The sequence below is a fragment of the Sinohyriopsis cumingii genome, chromosome 2 (assembly GCF_028554795.1).
Source record: "Sinohyriopsis cumingii isolate HCF-2022 chromosome 2, ASM2855479v2, whole genome shotgun sequence".
NCBI lineage: Eukaryota > Metazoa > Mollusca > Bivalvia > Unionida > Unionidae > Sinohyriopsis > Sinohyriopsis cumingii.
The window spans coordinates 84,140,591-84,159,496 of record NC_142962.1 but is presented as its reverse complement, the minus strand read 5'-3'; the positions used below and the strand labels follow the sequence as shown (position 1 = coordinate 84,159,496).

Below are 18,906 nucleotides of genomic sequence, written 5' to 3'. Positions count from 1 at the left end.
AACAATGTTCACCACCCCATCAAAGTACCAGATCTCCTCCTCTTCATTAAACTGAGGAGGTAGTGGCATCAGTTGGGCTGCTTCCTCTGTGACACCCATTAAAGTTGATGAGGACAGAAAACATCAAAATACATAACACTCTTTTAAGACTCCATTAGAGGGCTTGCCATTTAATTCAAATCAATGTACAATTTCCGGGATGCAATAAATAATATAAAGATTTTAACAATACATGAAAGAATATTTCTTAGAAAGGCCAACTTGATGTATTAAGTATCAAGAAAAGCCATTCCTGTCTATCTAAGTAATATCTTTCACCAAAGAGATGCTGATGGTACTCCAAATTCAAAGTTCATAAGAAGTAAAAATTACATTTTTACCAAGGCCAAAGAAGGAATTGTTTAAAAAAAGTTTTCAATATACTGGTCCACTGGTACGGAACAACATTCCCAGTGACATAAAGCAGGCTCCAAGCATTTCTTCTTTTCATAATCAATGTCTTAAATGGATGAAATCTTTAGAAAATTAAAACAGTTCTCAGTAAAATAAATACCACCTACTTTCCAGTAATTTTGCATCATTTTCACAGTTTAACTTTTCAATGCAGGATGATATTTTATATTTTATACATGTTTATGTGTTCACAGATGCCTATGCATATGTTCCAGGCTTGATACTTTGATTTTTATATCACTTAATTATTTAGTGTCAAGCCAGAATCTTCACATCATGTTGTATAATATATTGCATATATTGTACATAACAGATAGAAGGCCTCAAGGTAGATTAATTCTGTAACCAATTGATTTACCTTCTCCAAATAAAGTCTTTATTATTATTATTATTATTATTACTATACTCTGCACATGAGAATGGTTGGGCCTCAATATAAGTATATTAGCAGAATTACGAAGTACCATCACCAATAAATGACTGTACTGAGTAGGGGCTTTGTGTGTCATAGAAGCTCCAGTGCAACATGCTATCCAGTATGTGATGGGTGTGCCGTTTCTCCCTTGCTCAACATGCTCATCTGAACATGAGATGTACTCAGCTACTCCACTCTCAATGGGGTGGGGTGACACACTCCTCAAATGTCCAGTCCCCCTTCTGGAGAGGCCTCACTTGTCTCCATTGAGTCTGGTGCTCTTCTGACCTGAAGAGCTAACCATCTTGCAGCAAGACCCTAGGTCTTATGCAAGAGAAATACCGGAGAATTCTGAAGAGGAGGTGGGGGCATTTCCTCTGCTTCCTTATGTACATCTGTAATCAGATAGATTCCAGATTTTGGTTGACCATGATGTACAAAATATATAAAAATTGTTGTGTTTGCGTTCTGCACAAGTTAGGCTGTCTGGGTGAGTGTCGCAAGGGCCTTTCTTGTGGCCTAACTTACCAAAGACTTTCTTAACATTGTTTGTTCTCTCATAATAAAAATTCCTGCAGCAAACAAATACTGATCACAACATGTTTACAATACTCACCTATGTTTATATGACGTGTGCAACACACACCCCAATGGATACCACAACACTAAACAATAAAAGTCACTTGTCTCTTCTTATGTGGTAAGCTTTATTAAAGGAGCATCTAAACAAACACAATAACACTGCAATGTGAATCAAGGCACAATGATCAATATCCAGTAATAAAAAACATAAAATTCAGGTGTTTAAAAAATGACAGAAGAGAAGGTATCAAACACCCCATGGGATAGAACGTGGTAGCAATATTGTGAATATTCTGATGGGGTAGGGGGGTTTACCATAGTGAGAAAAAAAAATATAGACAAGGATACAAATACAAACATGTGATTCTACCAGTAAAAGGACACAAATAATGTAATATAAGGCTGTCTACTGAATATACCATTTTATGAGCCACTTTTGAAAAAAGATTTTTTTAATACAATTCTAACAAAATGGAACTTTTTATGCAATTTATCCTTACATCACAGAAACTAGTGAGAACCAGTCTACCATGGACTGAAAATGTTATACCAGTGCAATATTGTTTGGCTAAAAATGGGCTTGAAATGGCTAATAAGGTATATACAATAAGCATTAACTGATTACCTTATTTTTGTAAGCAGGAGTATTGAAGGCCATATGTGGTGGAATGTTTATCAGGTTTTAAAAGTAATAAAGGGATCAAAGTTGGTCCATTATGGTTTTTGAGTCTCTGAATAAAAATTGGCTGACCTTTGGCAAAAGTGAGATAAAAAAAGAGACTTACCCAAAAATTATTTTGGCAGAAACATTTAATATTTAATATTTGAGTTCTTATGTTGCCTAATTATTATTGCACTGTTCAAGATGATTTTAGAGGAATATTTAATGACAACTCATATATTTTTTGTTTAATTCATGCGAAAACATGCACTTTCTCTCAATGCTAAACAAACCCACTGGCTTAGAAATATGAGACACGAGAACTCAAGAACTTTTTCATCAGGGTGAACTTAGCTATGAGGAGTATTGGACAGCAATCAGATGCCTTAAAATCCCAACCACAGGAAAACTGAAGTTTGAACTTCTTTGCAGGATGAACACATGTTCCAGTCACTTTGTTAAATGCAACAATCCATAAGATTCCATTGATTTTATTTAAATTTGGTGCTGACTTCCTTTGATGAAAGTTTTTTTATATTTGTTAATGAAGATTGTAATCATACTTTTTTGATGAAGGAAACGTGTCATTGACGTTCGTGCAAAGGACAGTTTTGGAGGACCAAACATTCTTATTGCGGTGGCAACATCAAATAATTGTAGTAGACTGAAGATTTTTATCATTTGCTTAGTACTGACACAAAACAATCGATGCTCCAAAGATAATCAATTTTCTTTGAAGTTTCAGCAAACTTTTTTCTGTGTACATTTTAAAACAAAAAAAATTAGCCATCATTTGTCAATTGTAGCTGTTACTGTTCCTGTCTTCAAAAGCTGGTTGATTGTAGCTAGTTTCGGTAGCATGACTATTTGATAAACCAACAAGTAAATGTCCATTTTTGTCTGCTTGTTTTTCTTTTTTCTTTTTTTTGTGACATTTCTGGTAATGGAGTGATGCTGCCTTCCATCAGAAATTTAAAAAAAGGCCAACAAGTATTCTGTTCTGATAGGGATTACTACAGAAAATTTGAGTTTCTGAAGGATTTAATTCTATGAATGAAAAGATGAGGAATTTTACTTACCATCCACATACAAAGGTCAGTCTAAATAAATATATTAATTGCTAGCAAGTGGTCGATAGTCTGACACTATTTTGACTGAAAGAGCCATTACGAGATAACGAAGATCAACCTGACAAAGCACTAACAGAAATGTAAAAAATACATTATCAAAAAATGCGGAGATCTCACAGCATACAGTACTCAGGCTAGATGTCAGAATCAGTGGATTATGATATAACAATTCACTGTTAAGATGGTTTGTCAATATGAACACAAAGAATATGCTTATCTAACAACAGATAAATTCCAGTGCATTTTATATCAAGTTTGCGGCACAAGTCAGCTGACTTTATATTAGGTGATATGGAATTCCATGGTTTGACTCCAGAAAATGCAAAACTCTTCTTATGAAACTCTGAATTTGGTTTAGGTACATACAAATTGTAGTTTGAGATGGATCTTAGTTCATACACATGTAAATTCTCAACAGATTTAAACTTACATTATACATTATGTTTTGAATATCACTGATATCAACAAATCTGATCTAATGTCTACACCTTAACATTACAAAACAAAAAACATTTTAAATCTGAAATGCCAACCTTTCTTAATTGGAAATATTAACTAAGGGTAAGAACTGCTTGAGTAATATCCATATACTCTGTAAATTCCATAGCATAAAACAGTCAGACTTTAAATGTTGGCTAACATGATTGAAAAACCATTATTATTAGTAAGTATTAATAACAAACCTGTTGGGATGTAATATTACGGCATGTGCTGCAAATAAACAATTTGTTGCTCTTTAGAGGTATTGAATCTGTAGGTATACCAGATAACGTGCCTAGACGAAATATGTCTATATCATAATGTCCTATGCCAGACAGGTCATCAGTCCAGCCACTCCAGCTCACTGTCAATTTGGACTGAAAAATGAAGTTTTGTCAATTATGAACTACACAGATTAGCATTAGACTACATGCACTCTAACAATATTAAATTAGTTTTATAAAGCATCCCTCTGGAGAATAATGCCTATACTTTTTATTCTTTATCTAAAACAATATGTGTCAATTTATATGTCAGTTTGGTACTGTCTTAGAGGTCAACTAGGGAAACTATTTGCTTTTGAATGTCAAATCATCCTCAGAAAGCAATTTATATGACAGCTGCTCTGAAATCAATGCAATATTGTCAAACTTGATAATGAAATGTCATGACATTACTGACGGTACATGGTGTGTTTTCCAGTTAGGCTTTGTTACTTTATTATTTCTGACCATATCTAATTAACTGCAAAAAAAGAATGATGCCTCACTAATCTCTACACAGGACTAAATCAAAATGTTATCAACAATTACCTAACTCATCTCAATGAAGCTTTTAGTAGTCTCTAGCAACTAAATGAAAACATTAACTATTATGCCAATGAAGCTTTTAGTAGTCTTTAGCAACAAAATGTAAACATTAACTATTATGCAGAAAATAAAGAAAGGAGAGTAACACATAAAATCATGTCTTGCTCTAAAAGATGTCTAGTTGGTTGTTTGTAACTTGCTGTAGGTGAATCACAGAACTTGTAGAAGCTGTTTGAGTGGGGGGCATGAAATTATGTCTCCTGCAAGTCCACACTGATTGCATAGTCTTAACAATGTATAGCAATAAAACCCATTATTACCTTCCATCTCAAACTTGAGAGAGTACATGTAACCAAGTTGACTGAATGCGCTTAGGTTAAGGACCAACTGATAAGTGACACATTGGAGTTCACAGAACTCTGGCCACACGCTCAGTAGGGGCACTGAACATGATTCTGAGTCCCCTGGAACTGGTTGGGTCCCCAGGTAGTCATGGGAATTCTTCTCCATTTCAGCAATAAAAGATTGTGATAAAGGTGGATAGGGGACTGAATGTATGACGTTGAGATAGGGATGGTCATGTGTAACACTGGTGAAAACAATCGACCTCCCTCTGACTTTTCCACTTATTTGTAGGATTGTCTCCCAGTGGCATACACTCTGGTGACATACCTGTGACCTTGTTGGTTGCCTTGAAAATCCCTCCACTGTAGCCTAGACTGAGGGTTTTTTGTAGTATAATACGAATTCCACCAATCTAATCATTAAGGAGGAGAACAGATGATGAAGATTGTGGGAATATCTGGGGGCATGATGGGTCTGTAAGGTGGAGATAGACAGCATTGCATCATATCTCCCACACATTATAAGTTCATATTTGTTATTAGAGTTAAAGGATTTTGTGTCTCTGTTGTGAAGTGGACCATGCTATCAATATGTCTCCACTTAATCTGTTGATGAAACTCATGCGGTACCCTGAATTGAGACTGTGACTTATGTTCTGATCGTAGACCTAACAATCCCTTGTAATTGGCCAAGTCCAGTTGAAACTGAAGTAGGTCATCTGTGTGGGGATGAGGTCATTCAATTCATTCTGTTGGAATGGATTACTGGATGTTTGACCCATGTAACTGATCCATGCATCTGATGTGCAAGAGAAAACTATAACTGTTTCCTTAGTTTTTTTCCTTGCTGTACAACTATAGAAATAGAGTTGAACCCTGAGGTGGCAAGGTTTATAGGTATTGCCAGTAATGATGAGTCCTGTCTTGGGGACCTATAAAGATTCTGATCAAATTGTGGTCATGGCCCATTACAATCAGAGTTATATGGTCAAGTCCAGTCATGGAGGAACATGGCCAACTTGGCTGGCATGACATTGACCAGTTTGTGATGTTGGGACAGGTTACGGGATGTTTGATACGTGTATCCAGTCCATAATTCTGGTATGAGAGACGTCTAATCAACTGAAAAATGACAGTTTTCTTGAAGAATGAGACTGTAAATGTGTGAATAATGCATCAGTTTCAAACAAAAGCTGCAACAATCAAAGCAATAATATTTACTCTTTACTTACAGACAGAATAAATGTGCAACAGGTGATATGTCAAAATATATTACCTTAGAGTTATTAGAGCTGTTAAATCTTGGCTTTGAATCAAACTCATCAAGAACTTACAATTTCAAACCCATTATTTTCATTAGGCATGTTATTCACAACTGCTTCCCTTATTTAAATATACTTGATTATGTCACTCAGAATATATGAATGCTGCACCTTGTCAAACTGGTAATACATGTAGTTATTTCAAACCTAACCTCTGCTAATGACCTATGTCTAGTAGTACAGCACACATGTATTCATGGGAACAAAGGTATGTATCTATACATGTTGTCAATGTTTGAAATTTTCCAGTTCTACATGGTTAGAACAGTATTAATTTTTATTTGTTTTATTCTTGACCCTAATCTACATATCTAATATAGTTACCTCTAAGTTAAAAACAGAGAAAACCTGTTTGCCCCCAGTGATAGAGAATTCTTGGGTTTTGAACATAATAATGTTGCTCAGAGCACAAAACTGAAACAAAATTCACAGCTGATGTGTTCCTCAAAACAAAAAGCATAGGGCAATGATAGCTGAAATATTCTGGTGCAACTGGAAATGCAGACATAAATGTTATCGATAATTGGAAAAACTGCTGTAAGTGGATGTTTAAAAACTCTGAAGTAGGCAAGGGGTTCCCTACATACAAAGAGTCCAATCCTATTCCATCTGCCAAGGTTATATAGAATGTTGGCACCAAGGCTAATGAGACAGAAAACATTGAAAATGTCAGTTATATTAATTCCAGAAGTAGACTGTTGTATGATGAATGTTGTCAGCATGATGACCAAGTAAGTGATTTTGACTGTTAAAGCTAGCTGGGTAATGTCTGACTTGCAGTTTGGTCACAATGAGCCCTGTAGTGACTGATATTTTGTGAGAGCTGCTTAAATTAAAGGTGCCAGAAAGGAGGAGAGAATGTAAACCAATAACTAGATGATGTAACTACCACAAAATTGAAAAATGTGTCCCTAAGTGGAGAAATTTGGAGCAAATCAGCTAGATTCAAATATGTTCATACTACAGACAAAATTTTAAGAGATATTTCGTCATTGATAGCTACTGGTCTGTTACCCATTCGAGATTGCAAAAAATCCTTGAGCCCTTTGTCTCACAAACACCTAAAGCAAAATGGTACATCTTGGATAAATTAACTTTTGGGGGCAAGTCCAGTTCAACATTTCACTGAGATGGTATTATATGTTCTGACCATTGGAAAATATTCAAACATGTGCAATCTCACTAGCCCAATATCAACTTTCTTTTTTCGCAAAGTTTCCAACGAAAATAAATTTAACACCGTGGTGAAGTTGGGTTATAATGCTTACCAGTTTGGAAGTTGCATTACATTCAGTTAATATAAGTTACAAGGATCCATGTGAATTCACTGAATTTAGAAGATTTCACATATGATTAAGGCCGAATGTGTATTCGCCAAACAAGGATGTAAGAAGCCATGTAATGTATTTCATTTATTCACTTGTGTAAATTGAGGCTGGCTCAGAACCTTTATGCCTAGTGTGGTGTTAATGTGTGATGTTAATACATGATGAATTAGTCATTAAACTAACAAGGGTCATTATAGGACATGTGGAGCCGACTGATATAAAATTCCCAAACCAAATAAGGAGTTATTTAAAAAAAGTTTCCAATACTCCGGAACTCTGCTCTGGAATAGTATTCCAGTTGAGATCAGAAATGCCCACTCTATTTCCTTCTTCCAAACCCAATATATCCAGTGGCTTCAGAGATGCAGCTAAAATAAATACTTTCCTTTGTATGAGGGCCTCAAGGTAGATTAGTTTTTATTATTATTATTACTGACAGCCTTAGCATCTGTTTAGTACAGAGAGTAAGATCTGATAACAAGAAAGGAAAATGCAAATCCCTGGTATCATAAACAACAGAAAATTTAGGTTGTCTCCATTTATATTTATATTAAAGGGGAGAAAATAGCTCCTGCAAAGTATTAATTCTGAGATGTATTCTGAAACATATAGTGAGACGTACTTATCCTGAGATCCACGTATCTGTGAATCTACATGCTATGCACAGAGTGAGGACTGAAAGAGGCAAGACTGACAAAAGTCAAAGGAACAGCTACAGTGGAAGTGGAGTGAACGAAGAAACAGGTTATGCAATTGTACAAGGCATTGACCTCGATTGTTCACTCGATCCTATGATGAACTAATTCTATCAGTAAAACAGACTGGCTACTTTATTTAAATCTGTGGGTTTTTTTCTTCTGTAATTTGCTGAAAGTTTATTTTGAAAAGCAGAGTATTTTCCTGATGTAATGAATTCTCACAGTTGTTTTATGTAATTGATTAAATTGTTTGTTTACATGTATGGGGGCTCATGTTGGTTTGTTCTATATATCGGCTCAGATCTCTATCTATTCCACCTATAAGTTTCACCACTTATATTTATATTTACTCGACAGTTATATTTATATTTACTCGAACTAGGCAATAACACTGAGGGCAGCCAACCTCTAGATAATGAGAATCGAATTAAGTGGACACCTTGAAAGAAGGTACAATCTGCCAACCCACACCTCTTGCAAGAAGAGGGGACTTTGTGTAAGGTTTCTACAAAGTGGACCATGGATAGCATCACTACGCTTACAGGAACAAAAGACCATTCCATGAGATATTTTTAGTTCTATGATCAGTAGAACTAAAAATCAGACCATAGTTCTAGCCTCTAATATCTCCCCATGTCTGACAATTAGACCATAGATCATCTGATTAATATGGGCAGTTTTTATTGATTACAACCTCATCTGAGAACTTTCTGACATATAGCACCAAAAACAAAACAACCAAAATGTGTCATCAAAATCTATTGATCAATAAATCCTAAAATGTCCTGAAGGCTAGCATTTTAGAGGTCAGATCAACTCATTAATACACATGGATTTCACTGGTTATTGTTCTGGTTTAAAATATTGATTGGATAAATCAAAAAGTTGTTTTATCAATATCTGCCTCTGGTGCATCCTGTAGAAACAAAAGAGAGTCCAGTTAAAATTAATAATGTACAATATTTGTTAATTTTGCTTTTAGAAAAATTTTCTTTTCTTATTATAAAGTTAAAGAGCAAATTACATAAAAATATAAACAGAACATCTAATTATTTCACAACATCAGCTTAACACAGCCCAAATTACCTTCTTAATAAATCAAGCAAATTAGAGCCCAGACCACTTCACTCATGTGTGGATGTCACCAACCAACAAACTTGTCAAAGATCTTACTGACAAAAACTATACTGGAAGCTTAAACTGATAATATACAAAGTTACAATGGGTCTACAACATCAGTCAAGCAAAGCCCTGATCAACCAATTTTTAAGTGTGGATTTCAATTATAGAACTCTTCTGAGATCTTGTTAATAAAAAAAGCTACATAATGATTTTCATTCAAATCTGTTCAACAAATTGTGACATTTGGTACATCTACAGGGTCAGTTGATGTGACTCCATACCATTTCAAGAATATATTTTGGAGAAAAGCAATGCTTATCAAATATATAAGTTTGCTGGTTATCAAACTCATCCACGATCTTGCTGATAACAGAAAACATAGCAATGCTAATGAAAATCTGATAAAAAGTACAGCTTGTAATACAACCAATGGATCTGACAATTAGCATAAAAAACACCTCATTTATACATGCTGCTTTCTCTGAGCATTATTTAAGTGATTTATGATGTACAGCTACACTGAATTAATATCATAATTAAAGCAACATTTGCATCTTAATTTGGCACCTAACAATGATAAATATAAAGAATTAACTCCAAATACAGGCTATGAAAGGCATTCGCATAAAATGGGTTCAAAAGGGTAGGTAAATCAGGAACAATTACAATATGTATACAGTCACCTCTTGTCAAAAACTCACTCATGAGCAAAATCTTGAAAGAAACTTTAAACGCTGACCCGAGGTTATGAAAGGTACATTACCAAACTCATTATCAACAGTACTGAGATATACAAAGATACTAAGTTGGATCAAAACATATTTTTATTTGTTAAAGCTATAATGTTCATAGCCATTATAGATTAACAGTGACCAACTACTGATCATAAAAAGATCATTTTGTCAATATTACATGTCACCCAGAAGGAGTGGGGATAAAATTCTTTTAAATCTGTACACTGGAGTAACAATGTTGGACATTGTATCCCCATGCTCAGTAAGGATCAACTATATTTTATCAAAGGTGTTTTTAATAAAAATCTCGTTTCAAAACAACCACAACTCTAAGAGAAGTAGCAATATTAAAAAATATTCATATGGTTGTCATGAAGACATGTTGGAGGGTGGAGCTTTATCATTTCCATTTAGGACCATTTCAATCTCTAAGAATCTGTTGTAATTTCATGATGATATGACGAGATGTTTAAAATGAGTGGCAATAACATGATTTTCAAGATAGGATGGCAAACAGGACGGCCACTTTGGAAGTCACACATGCCCCATTGTCATTTCTGACCAACTACTTATTTCAAAAAGTTATTTAGTGCAAAACCCTATGTAAATACAACTAGTCATTCAAGAGAAGCAGTAATAACAAGATGGCTGTAGTGGTGACCATGTTGCAAATCAGATCAACATCATTTCATTTCATTCTCCTCTTCAAGATGTCCAGCAAGGCAGAACCATTTCATTTTGAACGAACTACCAGGTAATATCCTAAGTGTTTCAGTGGAAACTCCAAGTCAAAATGACTGTCTGTTCATAAGGGTTTAACACCATATCAGCACAATGCTTGCTACATGGTGCAGATTAATAAATAATCTCAAAAATGTAAATATAAAGAATTACAAACAATATATAATAGGTAGATAAAGACTTCGAAAAAAAACCTGCATCTTAATAATAAACAATAAAAGTTAAAAGATAAAGATGTTAAAATTCTTCAAAATGTACAGTGCCCCCACCCTTGCCCCTATGTGTGGGCTCCCATGGTAAGGTTTTATAGTAAATCCTAAAAGTCAGACTAGATGGTCAATCTGTACTTCTCTGACATCTGAATCTGCACTGAAGCTCTGATAGTAAGTTGTTTGACCCAAGCTACCAGAGGAGTCTGTCATTTATCATTCATTCCAAGGTTTTGAAGAAAAAACTTATTAGTGATATGGACAGTTGTTGGTTGGGTTGGTAAGGTAGTTTCCCAGTCTAGGTTTATCACTGTTACTTCTCACAATGGTAGGAGTCAGTTTCCCACATTTTATCCAAAGTTTTCAGTTATGTTTTGAGAGCTGTTTCAAGTAAATGTTCAAAAGTCTGTAGTGGATATTATCTGGTATTCCTGAAAAAGCTGAGCTCAATCAATAGAGTCATGTAGTTCTCTACTACTCATTATGAAGTTGGGAAGTAACCAATTTTATTGAAAATGCTAAGTTGTGTATTAAGAATGGTTACAAATATGTGTTTCAAAATTCAACAGTGAAAATCATCTGGTCCTGCAGAAGAGCCATCACAAACCAAAATGCATCCTTGCTGAAAGCTTGTGGCAAGCTTGCAGTAAGCTTACAATAAGCTACTTTGATGTTTATAAGCTAACATGGATGCTTGCGCAAGCTTGTACAAGCAAGTGCAGGCTTAGGCAAGATAGCTGGATATAACCGCAAGCTTGCACAAGCTTTCTTGTTTGCTTCAGAAATTAAAACTAGCTTGCGCAAGCTTTCTTGTATGTTTCAGAAAGTAAATTTAAACTAGATTGCAACAAGTTTCTTCATATATATATATATATATATATATATATATATATATATATATATATATATATATATATATATATATATATATATATATATCCATTGCTCATGAAAGTTTGAGACCATGTATCTAACTAGCATGCACCGTCACCGTGACACTTGCAGCTAGGGGAACACATAAAACTTCTGCAACCTTGGGTAAGCTTGCAGAGAATGAATAAACTTGAACAATGGAATTAAACTTAATGTTTTGGCGGAACAGATTTGTTTTCCACTGCATCACAACTATAAGATTACATTATTTAATCATTAAATATGCAGATTATTTTGTTAGAATGAAGTAAAACTTTGCAATATATTATGATAATATGGTCCACCAGGAGCAGTTGAGTCTTATTTTGGACAGAGGCCTTCGGACTCCCAGACCCCCCTTCTCATTTTCATGGTTGGGGGGTTGGGGTTGGGAAACCACAATCATGTCTGATTTTTGAAAGCCAAGATGCTTGTAGCAAGAAATCTGTGCAAGCTTACCACAAGCTAGTAACAAACTTGCGCAAGCTAGTAACAAGTTTGTGTAAGCAAGTAACAAGCTTGTGCAAACTTATTGTACTAGGTAAATAAATAGCAAGCTTGCACAAGTTTGTGCAAGCTTAAGCTTGTGCATGCTTATGACACTATCTTGTTAAATAAGCTTGCACAAGCTTGCAAAAATAAGCATGTGCAAGCTTTCTGCAATGTTCCAAATACAAGCTTGCTGCAAGCTTTATAAATTAGCTTGTGGCAAGCTTGCTGCGAGCTTTAAAACAAGTTTGCAATTTTGGTTTGGGATTGGCTTAGTCAAAAGAGAGATGTAGTTCTCTGAGATCAAAGGGTTTATTGTAATCTTCAGCAGTGCAGAATTGAAATTTTGAAGGAAACTATTCTTTTAGATTTAGGATATAGTGTACGTTTTCAGAATAGGTTTCTTGTGAGAATGTATCTGAAAATTCTCATTCAGTCATTTCCACTTCATCAAATTTCTTTACGTGGCTGATATAACTGTGTTTATTTTAGCCAACAATTTTACTTAAAATATTTAATACTGATTTAATAGAGGAATCAGTGTTCAACCATGAGACTTATTAGAATCTCTATGTTTTACTCTTGCTCTTACCCAAGTCATGTTTTTTTTGCCCTTTCTGGATCTTCAGTCAAGGGCAAAGTGCTTTAGCTATCACAAAAGGTGATAGCTTGGTTAACTTTTGTTTCAATCAATGCACATGTGGCTAATTTTCCCAGATTTTTAGCTGTTTCCTCTCCCAAGTCCATGACTGTCTTATTTCTGGTCCTACTGAGATCAGGTCTCACACTATTTGTTGAAATTTAGGTGTTTTCCCATAAAAGAACACTATTATTTTGTCACTTCCCCACAACAATAGCCCAACAAAGGGACAAGATTTACACACATTCACTGTATTTCTCTATCCTTAGATGCCACATCCTTTTTAAGGTTCTAAAAATATAAGTATGTTTCTTCAATCACAATGGTGACCTTAAAAAAGTATGTAGAGCAGGAAAATTGAATATCTTTAACTGACACCCTGAAGCTTGGCATGAATAGCTAACTGTTGATAACCCACCTAGCTGAAACTGAAGTCCGAGTAGTGTGCTGCCTCTCCTCTACTCAACTACCAGGATCATCTCCTCCACTGGGCAAAACGGTTACCTCAGTGTCACATCTTATGACATGCAGGAGGATACATCAGACATATTCTACATCCCAAGCCTGCTGGGGAGGGGGGGGGGGTGTATTCAGAAACAGCAGCAATAACAAGTTTAAAGATGGCCATGGCAGCCACTTCAAATCAGCACTATTCTCATTTTGATTTGACTAAGTATCCAATGAAGTGGTTTAATCAAAACCCCTATATCAATACAACAATCTACACAGGAGGTCTGACTGGAGTAGTCAGATAACTAAGTTTTCAAGATAGCCACAACTTGATGACCAAGGTGCACCACTTTCACTTAGGACCAGTAAGACCTTTACTAGGGATCAAACTGCATGCTATGTAGTTCTCAAGAAGCAATGATAACAAATGATTGCTAACAGACACCAGAAGCCAGTGCCCCTCATCATTTTTCTGCTGCCACAGTATGTCCCTCTTCCTCTTTTAGTGTGCTCATCTGCTTTCTTAATTAAACTGCAAAATTAACAGCTCTATGAACACTTTCATTTTAAAATCGACTCAGTAGTTAAATTGGTTTCATCTTGAAACTTGAATCACCTGTTGAATTGATTTCAAAGCATATTTTACTTGAATTAAACACCAAGTGGCAGGCTTAAGTCTGATCTAAGTTTAACTTTAAAATCAAAAGACATTACAACAAGCAGTCTAAATTAGAAGCATCTATCTCATAAAAGTTAACTACCTCAAAGATGACTTTTGTTGTTCTTTCTGCTACATTAATGAATATGTCCAAATATTCCAGGCTTATGCCAATTTGTATTTGTTTATTTTTGTTTTAAACTCAAAATGCGACTATATACCAAACCATTTCACAATAATTGTCTGGGGAATTTACACCTATGGTAAAAATATAGAGTGAGATAGATAAACACTCTCAGCTTGAAAATAAGAAAATGTGGACAGTACAATCATCCAACTCTCCCAGAAAAGCAATTTTTGGGGTTCATTTAGTTTCTTTATGAAATTGATGCTGTCACTGTTTATCACCATCTACCATACTGCCTGATACACAACCCTTTTTTTCACATATAATGAAAAAGTAATGAGACCCTGTTGATGTACTTGGTAAGTAAGATGTGAAAAATTACACAGATAAAGCATATAGTTTTTTGGGAAGTAAAAATAATTCTAATTATGCAATACTTACCTGCTGCTATTGTGTAGCAAACTTATTTTAGCGCCCAAAACTCACCATCCGTTCAATGTGAATACATCCTCCCACAGAGTGGAGAAAAAGTCAGAATGACCTTTTGTACTCCACTCTCTTATTTTGCACACTACTCTATATGTCATGTGGTTATATGTAGAAGGTAGATATTATTTGTCATCTTTTCTGAGATGACAATTATCCAGAACATAAGAGTGGGATGGGAGGTAATAGCAGCAGGTAGGTATTGCATAATTAAAATTAGTTCTACCCCCCAAAAATCTACATTTTAATAGCAGCAATTACTTATCCTGCCACTATTGCATGGCTGATGCTCTAGTCAAACTCATCATAAACAGAGAAACTGAGTTGCACTCACCATAGAGTAAGAGGTCCATCTATAGAAGGGTGATGTCACTCTAGGCTCCATATTGTGACATAACAATGGATCCTAGAGAAAAACGCAAATATGAGATGTGTTGCAGTGTTCTACCTCCCTAATTGGAGGGCACAACCCATGGCAGCAGTGTGCCACCTCCTTAATAAAAGAATGTAACCCACTGTCATAATGTTCTACCTCCCTATGCAACCCATCACTGCTGTGCACAACCTACCTAATCGGAGGATGCAACCAACTAGAAACCAGAGACAGCCAGTGTCAATAGACAAGGCATGAATTTCACTTCTTTATATTGCAGAAGCAAGAAAAAGTAGGAACACAGTCAAGTGTGAGGTTTTGAAAGGAAGCTTCACTCAATGGTTCACATGGAGCTTGCTTAATGACCATTAGAAACAAGATTCCATCAGAGCATAAGAAAGCAGAAGACAAGTCTCTGGAACCCAAAACACTAGTCAAGAGCATCAAGGTGATGGAAGCTTGACAGCCCTTGAGAGTGGATACTGAACATCTTTTGGTCTTAAAAAGGAACAAAACAAAATCAGCAATGGAAGTTGCAGAGGGGCAGCGAGAATAAATGTGTTGCTGCTACTGCACCAAATGCAAAAGATTCTCCACCATGCATCATAGACTTGGAAGTAAAAGCTCTCTTGGCTTGAATGATGCCCAAAAGCCTGTTCTGGTGGAGAGAATGCTAGAGATGAGTCAGTAAAGAAGGTGGATAATGTGTGGGCTGTTGTGGAGGAGGGATCCCTGGTGTAGTGACAGAGATCGCTCCTGTGAGGTAGAGACCTGGGTTGATCAATCAACCGGTTGAGGAAATTGATGGACAATGATTGCTGGGGCCACAATGGGGCAATGAGAATGATCTGAGCAGAGAAGTTTGGACTCATTGCAGAACTTTTGGTAGCAGTTGGAAGGGTGAGAAGGCACATGCAAAAAGGCAATCCCACTGGACACTGAATGTATCAACTGACTGTGCTCTCTGATCCAGGACAGACACATAAAAGGGAAGTTTGTTGTTGAGCTTGGTCACAAAAAGTTCCACTAGAGGTCTTCCTGCTAATATGTTCAACTTGCCTGGAATGTGGCAAACTCAGATTGTGACATTCTCTGAAGCTGCCCAGATGAAGAGGTTCCAGACCTCCTTGCAAAGAGACGGGGCATGTGTGGCTCCTTATTATGTTGATGCACACTTGCAGTTCTAGAAATACTGCTTTCATTCCTAGGTTGTTGATGTGGAAGGACAATTCTGCCCGAGTCCAAGAACCATAGAGAATTATGCCCTCAAGCTTTAAATGAGCCCCACAACCAAAATCTGATGCATCGGTAAATAGATTGGAGTTGGGATTGGGTATGTGCATGAGAACCCCCACAGGAATCTGTCTCTCTTGATCCATCAAGTAAAAGGTGGAGAAAAACTGGCTCTAGGTGAATTGAGGTTGATAGAGACTCTGTGAGGCTTCTGACTTGCGAGAAGGAGGAAATGTACAGGACACATGTGGCATTCAAGGTTCTGAGCAGGGGAAGTTAAAGGTGAGCAGACAACATGGTTTGTTCGTAGCATTTCTAGGAGAGACAGGATTCAATCTACCTCATCCAAAAGGAAGCCAAACAAAGTTTTAGTTGTGAGAAAGTTGATCCCCACATAAGCAGAGACTTGTGATGGAACAAGTTCCAACTTTGAGGTTGGATAAGAGACCCAATTGCCTTAGGTGGACCAAGAGCAGAACAGATCCTGATGAAGGGGCTAAACTTGAACACTGTTGATCAGCCACTTGTCAAAATACTAGAAAATAAATGTTTCCTGTATTCAGAGGAAGACCGCAAACCACTCCCATGATCCGGGAAGATCCATCTAGAAGGTTTCCTCTAACAGAAACTGGATGAGTGGGAAATGATGAGTAAGGTTTGAAATTTCCCACTTTTCTAGGTGATCAGGAAGATTTGGGAGTAGACAGATTGTTCAAGATCCTCTCAACTGCCCTTTCTGCAAAAGCATGTGCACCTTTTCCTTCAATTCCACCAGATTGGACTGGGGAAAGAAAATGGGGATCCTTGATAGTGGGGGTTGTTCCTGAAACTGGAGATAACCCTCATTTACAATGGAGAAGGCCTATCCACCATCTTACAATGCTTGACCAAGCCCCAACAAGGTCTGAGCAAGCACCTAATGGGATGTGTATGAAGGGGATGCAAGGCAGGAGAGGGGTTGATTTGCTAGGGCTGTCCCCCCCCCATTTCCTGCTGATAGGAAAGAGGATCAGAACATCCTCATGGGTCTGCAGTGACCTGGGCACTGTAGACCTGAAGAGGAAGTGGTCTAGCAGGATCTGGGGACTGGACTAGGCTTGCACCTGCTTGAAAAATTTGCAGATGGCCCCTGAGGGCAATTTGCCTGATCTCATTTCCTGGTCATTTGAGATGGACTGGGAGAGAAAGATCAATGCTTGTGATCTAGCAAGGCTGGAGAAGCAAGGGTAGGAATGATGCCCCCAAAAGAGTTTTGGCTTCAATAGGAACAGTCTTAAGGTCTTTACTGTTAAGAAAGACTTTGAGGAGTCCAATGCAACATCACAGCTGATGTGCATAAAGTCCATCAATAATGCCATGGCAACATAGTGCATGGCAAGATATATGGCCACAGCATCCTGCTCATGCTGTAATGTGGCTTCATTCAAAGAGGCCTTTCTCAGCATACTAAAGGAAGTAGCTGAAAATAGGTTGGCATGCAAACCTATGATTAAAAGAAACCAGTTTCCTGCTCCATGGCATCAATTGTTTTGCTGAGAAGCTGTGCCCAGGCTCCCACAGATATACCCACTTTGGCTGCAATGGCGTACAAAGGAGGTTTGATAGACCATTTCAGGAAATGTTCCCAGTAGCTGGAAGAAGATATAGGGGATCTCATTGTTGAGGGAGGAACAGACCATCCTCTATGCTGCTGACTCCACTGGCCTTGTGAATACTTCCATGATATTTCCTCAATCATGTATGAATATAAGAAGTCTGGTTGAGCTGGTACCATGGAGATTTTTCCCAAAATGGAAGGATGCTCATGGACTGTCTGCCGGTTGGGGTCACAAGTCCATGGGGAACAGATGGTAAAACTAATTTACCACATTATCAAATGACCAGACCTCCTCTTCCTGGTCCATCTGAGATGAAGGGGTGGGCCTGAGAGAAGATGTCATTGCCACAGCTTCTGTCTAGAGCTCACTGGAGGCAATGAGGAGAGATTGCATCATAATCATCATAGTAAAAGACGCTCTGAGTTAGAGAGTGGCTGGGCATCAGCATGTCCCTTGATGGAAGGGGCATAGGGGCACTCTATGCCACTGTCCCTAGTTCATCAATAGTTACAGAGGGGAGACAAGAACTTCTCTCTTTCCTAGATGATTAATCATCTTAAGCCTTCCAAACGGAAGCCACCTGGTGGTGAGGTGATAGTGGCACATGAGCTGCAGCATCACTTCAACTGTGAAGGCAAATTCCACAAGCCCATGGGTCCATAATGGACCAAGGGCCCTGAGGTGGAAAGCCCTACATCCCATTAGTGGTTCATATATATAATTGGCAACATACTGAGAGGCCAGTGAGTGACAGATGGGAAAGACTTTGTCTTCAACTGATTTATCACCTTGTTCATCATGGATTTGTTTTGCCCCCAGAACAGAAGGTTGCCAGAAACAAGATATGTATTGCGGTACTCTACCTCCTTGATGGGAGGAAACAACCACTAATGGGGTGCTCAACATCCCTAA

The 18,906-nt window shown here is 37.1% G+C and overlaps 1 protein-coding gene across 1 annotated transcript in view; it reads right to left on the bottom strand.

The window, feature by feature from the left end:
* LOC149805301 (uncharacterized) overlaps positions 1–18,906 on the bottom strand; it is a 384,402-nt gene that overhangs the window by 249,894 nt on the left and 115,602 nt on the right. The window contains exon 11 of the mRNA XM_089949218.1: positions 3,925–4,098. Within this exon, the coding sequence (XP_089805344.1) occupies positions 3,925–4,098 (174 nt within the window). The remainder of the gene's footprint in view (positions 1–3,924; positions 4,099–18,906) is intronic.